This window comes from Styela clava, chromosome 4 (assembly GCF_964204865.1).
Source record: "Styela clava chromosome 4, kaStyClav1.hap1.2, whole genome shotgun sequence".
In the NCBI taxonomy this organism is placed as follows: Eukaryota; Metazoa; Chordata; class Ascidiacea; order Stolidobranchia; family Styelidae; genus Styela; species Styela clava.
Window position 1 is genome coordinate 12,180,844 of NC_135253.1, and position 8,571 is coordinate 12,189,414.

The following is an 8,571-nucleotide window of genomic DNA, read 5'->3' on the forward strand; positions in this document are numbered from 1 at the left end:
AATTTGACGCTGTGCTGTGTTAGAAGTAAATGTGAATACTTGAATATATGAGCTGATTGTTGGTGTGGATGGTTGGGAAGTAAGGTGCCTCAATAATAATAATTATAGTTGCCATCAACAAGGAGAACTATAACAAAGTTGACGCGCGTATTTCAAAATTTAATTCATTGCTTAATTCATACAAAAGTCAAACAAACATGTTCCAAAAAAATGTGAAATATGTAACAAAACAAGCCATAAGTAGCCATTCATACAATGCCAGATGAGCGAGTGACTTCATTAGTCACTATCAGTTGCAAATTACTTGTTGAAACGTAGTACTATATATTTACGGTTGAAAGCCGTGCTTGTTTTCTATTTCCCGGGAATTCTATCAGCTAAATATTATAATTATTGATTTCATTACATAACAAACTGCGATGCTAGGTGTATCTAAAATCAAGCTTAGAGCCTATTTCTCAAAATTTTCTCAGGGCGCTTAAGCGCGACCTGAACTCCAGCCGTGACGTCCCGTTCTTTTCCTCGCTGCCCTTTTATGGCCCTACAATTTTATTCTGCTGTGGATTTTGGCTCGCCGTCAATCAACTTGGGGGCCCCTCATGTACATCGTTTCTTAAATACATACCATTTTTTAAGAATACAAATGGCCTAGTTTTATCTCTAGTAGCAAATTATTCACCACCCCCTAAATTTCGAAACACCCCCCCTAAAAAGAAAAGCTGGGGAACATACTGCTTGGTGGCCTAAGCACGTGCTTATATTGCTTAATGGTTAATCCAGCGCTGGGTTTAACTCATATAAAAGACGTAAAAAATGAGATTATGCAATAAACTATATAAATTAATATAGAGTATTTCAAGAAAAGTAGGAGTGCAGAACAGGCCACCTCTTTTTGATATTGTCTAGCGAGTGGCAGTCTTGGTGCAGTGTCCATTATATCTGAATGTATATTGACGTGTGGAAAAGGTTCGTCAGGAACTTGTTTTTTGAGAAACTTGCACAAAGGATCCCAACCATCTTTGCAGTTGAAAACCAACAATTTATTCGTAGATACATTCTGAAATGACATAGGTTATACTTTTAGGGGAAAAAAGAAAGACTGTGTGGATTTTGTGATACCATGACTGCAGAAGTCAAAAATGAGTACTCAATTTTGCATACCGTAAGAACCATTTTTCAAGTTTAATGTTCTTGATGCCATGAATGAGTAAAGCATTTTTAGTTTAGACCTCATTTAGCCAAACGTCAGTCTTTGCATTGCCATTGCACACATCAATCAATAACTTTTTTAAATAAACAACATTTCAATATAACCCCCAGTTATATATATAAGCATAAATTATATTCTTTACACGTTATCAATAAAGTTCGAATTCAGTAACACACAATATCGATGACAGATGAGACTACTTCAGTTTGGGCTCGTTAATGGTCCCAATTCAATACCGCGACTTGAATTGTTATTTTTTTTGGCATCGAGGATTCTGAACTCTTCAGCTATATATCGCAGCCGGTAGACTTACGAATACAGGTCTGATAAATTTTCAGACTCTCAATAATATATTAGTAGAAGATACAGCCTTACAGCCAATCGTATATCGGTTTCTTCACATATATATCTTGTTGATCCAATTTTTATTTTATCGTTTTTGAAGCTTTAAATCTCAAAAACATTTGCGCTTTTTACGAAATATACATGTAGAATAAACACCACAACGTTTATCAATTGTATAAACATTTAAATCTTAGATGAATTGAAAAACAAAACCAAAAACAAGCAAACATTAAAACATGAATATTACTTGTATAACTCGAGAGTTGTGATTTCTGTATTTCATCAGCAACAAATCTTCGTCCAGAAAGCTTCGCCTCCGCCACACAGTTCTTTCAATTCCCAAAGTATATTTCCCTACAAATATGATAGAAAATTATACAAACAAAAGTTGAGGCTTCTCCAAAACTCATATTACATTTAGAAAATTAAACGACATTTCGTATTGCACTCATCGAGATGATTTTTCCAACGGTGATAAATGCGATAGAGCGGAGTCAGTGTTGCAGGAACAGCTCAGATTAGTCGAATTCGCAAAAATACGAATCAAAACAAGATATAATCGGGCACTTTACCACACATTTATGTTCGCGGAATGTCGTGGTATTTTCGAGTAGTAATTTTGTCTACGCAACCGCAGATTAAACCGATCACAATTAAACGACAACTCTTTCAGAAGCCGTTTTGCGGGGAATCCGAGGCGATGAAGATGTATTTTTGGTATACTAATATACTTTATATGTATTTTTATTGTACTAAACTAAATTGTGCACCCCGGGATTTTATAACAAATCTTGGGATTATTCTAGCGGCGATAACGCATTCGCAACATCGCACAAATAAGTATCAAAACTAAATATAATCGGGCAGTTCATCCCACATTATGTCCGCAGATCGCGGTGGTATTTTAGAGTTTTAGAATAGTAATGCTTTTATTTTGCCGTAAGTCGACGGAACCGCGAGCTACGTTGAACACAATTGAAATTGTAAGTCATTTTAAATTCTTGAAGTTGTCAAGGATTGAATATTACGCGACAGAATAGTCATTATCCGACAGAACAGTCATTATGCGCTGAAACGTCGGCTCTTATTACGAAGGTGTAATTGCCACGACCGTTTTAGAAGCTGTTGTATGGGAGATTTCCGATTTTTTAGCTAATAATTCAAACTTACTGTTACTGGAAATACATTTAACACCTCGTATCATACTCACATGATAAGTTAAATAAAATTGCTGTTTGCCGGTTCGTTAAAATTTCCAGAAATTGCATGATTCTGACCAGAATAAGTCCATCCAATCTTTGCATGTGATAAAGCAAACTTTTTAGCCAAAGTTCTTCAGAATCTCTCACCGTGAGGATAACCTGAAAAAGAAAGAGCAGCAAATCGGATATTGATCCTTCAGTTGCTGGTATTGTATTTAGTACCTCAAAAGGAGCGCCGCGGCGCACTAGTAAGCCCTGAAAATCACATGCCCTGAACATAGCTAATATATGATTGAATATCGTCACACTAATAAAAAAATTGCCTAAGTCACTTTTTGTCGATTTTGAGATTTTGGTATCGCCGGATTCGTTGGGGAAAGATCTATCTTTCTATGTTATTTAAACATTCATATCTGGTATAAATTAGCCGCTAGGGGGCAAAAACGAATCTGCCTATCTCGGGAAGTGGACTTAGGCAGATTTTGGTTTTGCCTAGACTGACTATTATTGAGATAGGCACATTTAAACACGCCTGTCCGCATCCAGTTTTTGTACGTTCTGGTTCGTTACGACACTCTTCGACTAGCAGCGCTTTCTGGCTCAAGTAGGGTGTACTGAAATTTATATATATATATATTTTATTTGGACGCTACCAGCAAGTAATTGTAGTGATCGAATATTAAATTTAACAGTATGGAGTCCAGGAAGCTGAGAAACTATGCTCTACTTGGAAATGCTTCTGCAAATGATAGTGCCACACCAAGTAAGTTATTGAACGCCAAAAAAATGCGAATTCATACGGCGATAGTAGCGAGCGATCTTCATATGTATTCGTAATTAATTTTCACAGATGAGGTGAATGAAGTTGGAAGTTTTATAGAGCTTCAGCTCGATGGTTGCGAGGGGGATTCCGATGCATATTTATATAGTGAAAGTTGCTATTTACCGTTTCACGAAATACTGGATATTTATGTAAGTCTCGATAATCTGGACACGACGAGTATCTCGGACAGTACCAATGAAGGCCCTACAAGATCAGATGGCACTTTTGAAACCTATGACGAGCCCTCACCTAACCGAGGAAAGAGACCAGTGCACGATAAATGGAAACAAAATGAAGGAAAAATCAGGCGCCTCCGTGGAAAATCATATAGAAACTGGAAAGAGAGAATGTGCCCAATCGTCAACCAGGGCCACCATGTAGATCTGCATTCTGTCGCAAAGTCAAAACTCGCCAGTGTAACGTTGTAGATGAAGATCAAAGACTTGCTATGTTCCTTGAATTTTGGTCTATGACGACTTGGAATGAACGCAAAATATTCATAAATACTCTGGTTGGGACACATGAGATCAAACAACAAAGATCATCCGGTGTATCTAGGAGAAATTTTCCCATGTTTACAAACTAAAGCTTACGAATGGTTCTGAGCTGCCAGTCTGCAAAGAAATGTTTGCTTCCACGTTTGGGATGCCTTGCAGAACTTTGGTATCTTGGATTAAACATAAAACCTCTTCTAACCAAACAGCTGTTGTTCAAGCAGGTCCGAAAAGTGGAAAGTGTGCAAAAGTAAGTGGAAGTTTATAAAAGAGTTGCTCAGCACACTACCAACTGTAGACTCGCATTATTGCAGAAAATTGCCAAGTTACAGAAACATGAAATTTTTGTATCCAGGCACCACAATATCTGCCCACCACAGACATTACCAAAATGTTGCAAAGAAAGAAAACAGGAGGGTCGTTACTCGTTAGTGAAGCTTATTTCAACGAGATTTTCCACAGATATAAATACTCAGTTTTCATTCCCCGAAAGGATAAGTGTATAGGTTACAAACATGGTAACATGAGTACAGTTGAGTATAGCTTGCATACCAAACTGAAGGATGATGCTAGAAAAGAAAAGATAACCGACAAAGATTCTGCAAGTGCAAATAAATCCGTTTGGACGATGGATCTACAGGCCGTGCTTTTATGTCCTAGAACGAGAGCTAGTACCTCATATTACAGAACTAAGCTACAGGTATATACACAATTTCACTTTAAAATCTGATACAAAATCAAAAGCAGGTTACTGTTACGTCTGGAATGAAACTGAAGGCAATCTTTCTAGTGAAGTATTTGCTTACTTGCAGTTTGAGCATTTTAAGCGAATCATTTGTAATAATCCCGAGCTGAAGCATATTATAGTTTGGAGCGATGGATGTGGTTACCAAAATAGGAATAGCACGGTAGCCAATGCAAATTCTAGTCTGGCAAGAACTTACAACGTAGATATAGAGCAAAAAAAAAATTTTGGTGGCTGGACATACACAAATGGAATGTGACTCGATGCACAACGTCATTGAACGAAAGATCGTAGGCGACATTTTTTCTGAAAGAGATTTGATCGTACTTATGAAATCCGCAAGAATCCATCCATCACCCTATCATGTTTGCCAAATGAGGCACACTGATTTCAAAAGAATGAATCAATTGTTTCTTCAAAGCATTAGACCCGGAAAAAGAGTAGGAGATCCCAGAGTGCATAATTTGCGTGCCCTGAAGTACGAAAGCGATGGTAGTATTCGTTACAAGCTTTCGTTTGAGAAAGCAATTTGGAAAGCGCTACCACACCGTGTACAGAATGTTCAAAGCCAATGGGTGCCAATGTTCAGATCTCGTATTCCAGTTTGTGCAAGGAAATTTAATGATCTTCAAGAAATGAAATCAATTATGCCAATTGACTGTCATCATTTTTATGACAACCTTCCTCACGAGTAGATTATACAAACTCAAATGAAGTATACTACTATAAATTCATGATTACAGTTGTTTGTTTATGTTGATGTTTTAGGTTCAAAAGAGTTATTTATGTTTTGATTATATTGTTTGTTCTTTGAGTTGTGAAATTTTACATTCCTTGTATCAATTGAATACAATACATCTGGCCTGTCGGCTGACATATATTCTAATGTTCATCGAAGCCAAATTATGATTAAGGAGGAATATCGAATTTTGACTTGGCTTTCGTGTCATATTAATTTATTGGAAGTCACTCTCTCATTATTTGCCGAATGGACTTTCACAAAGTATATAGGTCAAGCGGATGTACAGAGAAAATATAAGGCGAAGATGTGAATAATATTGCCTAACTCAGGGTGCGGGAATAAAAAAAATGCCTAAGTCAATTTCAGCGCATATAAAATAGAATTTGGAAGTTATAGATATCCTAAAATAAGTAAAAATTTGATAAGATAAATCTAGATGAAAAAAAAATTGAAATAGATTGAAAAATGGGAAAGTTATGAAGTTTTTTTTGATTTACTCAAAATGTTAAAATTTGACTTAGGCAATTTTTTTATTAGTCTGACGATATTTTACATGTTGTATTTATTATAAATGTTTTATTATTTCTTATTTTAAATGCTGTGTATTTGAAATTTGTGTCTTTTTCATTCCGCGGAAATATACTCTGAGAGCCTTTCACTGAAGATGAAAGGTTAATGACATAATCGCAATTAGGTTCTTTTCATATTAGAATTATTAATTAACAACTTTTGACATCAGTGCCAATACCAAGTGTTTGAGTAATTCTACGATAAAATCATATGGGATGCTCAGCGATATCACTCTCCAGTATAATTACTAAATGTACAACGTTTACGTTATAGCAAGTTCTCAGTTTAGGAGTTTATCCGATATAATCTGTCATACAGTTAATTTGGATAGCTAAACCCGTTAATATATATTAGAGCAGGGTTTCCCAAACTGGGGTCCGTGATGACTACACAGGGGGTCCGCAACAATATGGAAGATGCTGGCCGATCTTTAATGATTGGTTTCAATCAAAAATCCATTGCAACCTTGTGTTTGGGTTTTGCCGACGAATATTCATTTCTGTCAGAAAAGGCAATTAAAATTTAGCCTTAGCAATGACCTACATGTGTGAGGCAGCCTTTTCAGTTCATACCAATATGCTGACAAAATACAGGTCAAGACTTGCCGTGGATAGGATCTACGAGTTTGCTTGTCAAAAATCGATAAATTGCTCAGCGAAAAACAACCTCTTCCATCACATTAATGTCGTTTGTATTGTGAATGAAACATTATTATTCCTCGTTGGTTAGGCACATAAATTGATGCGGCACAGGATGCGGTCCGTCAAAACTGGTATTCACAAATAAGGGTCCGCGGCCAAAAAAGTTTGGGAAACTCCTTATTAGAGGACCAATAATAAATAACAATTAAATTACCGCCATGGGGTCGCAGAACGAAACGTAACCCGTCCACTGTTAAGTGGAATTGGTAATTACTAATTTTACCTGACTTTGGTGGAAGATAATAAATATTTAACCTATAGTTTTTTGTGATTTAATTTTATTTGTCTGCTCTGTGTTGCGCGTATTTCCAATTTGTCTGGGGTGGGATTTTTATGCTGTTGCGAACAGTCGTTTATATTGATGTTTACGTGGACCTGCTAAACATTCCACAACATCACATTTATGTTCAATTCATTTCAGTGTTTCGTAGACAGTCAGTGCGTATATTTTATTCAATGTTTCCGGTCCATGACCTAGAACAGCTGAGAACCACTGATGTGGAACTCTTGTCATGACTATTCACAAAAATTAAGAATATATTTGACCGGCGCCCAGAACAACGTTTTTTTTTACAATGATTGTGTGTGTGTGTGCTTTTAAGACTTTGACAATTGGAACTGCTTCTTTCCTGATACATGGACATAAAATTCGTCAATACTTGTCCAAAGTCGAGAAGCGATTTCCGGATCGTGCGTAGCTGCGGTGCTTTTTATACCCCCGAATCTATTGCAAGATACTTTGTATTGATTAGTGAGCTAAATTAGAATCTAGATGGATTGGCAGAGTTATTGCGCTCCTGGTGCTCGATCATACTCTCTCCTTATATGTCAGAAATTTTGACGTGATCGTAGGTATTGTACAGATACAAAAACACGAACGCCTACGGACAACGCATAAAGCAAATGTAGTCAACCGCGTCGTAGGTATAAGACGGCACAATGTCTTGAAGAATACGTAAAAAATGCTGTTTGTTACATGGTTGACTCGACGTCTATGCCATCCCTGCACGCTGATAGATATTGGTATAATGGAATAAGTCACACAAATGAAGTTTTACTGGTGTACCGACAACACTGCGTTCGAATTTCTAGATGTGCATAGATGATTTTTACAAAATGAAATTGCTCTACGTCGTGTATGGGCCACATATAAAAATAAACATCCACACTTCCAAGAATCACGAGTGGATTAGGGGATGTACATACCTTACAATCTGGAAAAGCTTTGTGAATGTCTTCCCAAAAATGACATGCTGGTATATCGACGACGGCGTCTAGTTTGTCATACATCTTGTGAAATAGTTCTTTTGACACCATACCTTTAAAAATTAGTTCCCATTCTCCTTCCAAGTAATACAAGTTTTCCATGTAATCGTACACGGTATAGCCCAACTTTCTCAAAGCCATGGTCATAGATTTGGTACCCGTTTTAGGTAGACCCGCTACGATGACCTTCATTATTTTAATGATTACAGAAACACTATAGCCCAGAAACACATATATTACATTCGCAAAGTGTTGTATATGCTAGAATGAGCAATATTAATATTGAGTCGACATGGCATGCTTATAAATAAGCTTGAAAGCATCTTCATTAAGGCAATAGAGCCCGAGGCTTTGTGCAATGGGCCGAACTTTTGAATATAAAAAAATGATTGTTTTCCTCGACAACAACATTTTAGTGTGCCTATCGGAACGAATACTTACAATTATATAGAGTATCTCTATGATGCAACATG

At 36.8% G+C, this 8,571-nt stretch overlaps 1 protein-coding gene across 1 annotated transcript; it reads right to left on the reverse strand.

The window, feature by feature from the left end:
- Positions 1-738: 738 nt before the first annotated feature.
- Positions 739-8,324, reverse strand: LOC144422273 (uncharacterized). Its single transcript, XM_078112288.1, has 4 exons — positions 8,039-8,324; positions 2,766-2,916; positions 1,803-1,909; positions 739-1,057 (listed from the first exon to the last, which is right to left on the reverse strand). The coding sequence occupies exons 1-4, from the start codon at positions 8,288-8,290 to the stop codon at positions 794-796; spliced, it is 774 nt and encodes a 257-aa protein (XP_077968414.1). The 5' UTR covers positions 8,291-8,324; the 3' UTR covers positions 739-793.
- Positions 8,325-8,571: the final 247 nt, after the last annotated feature.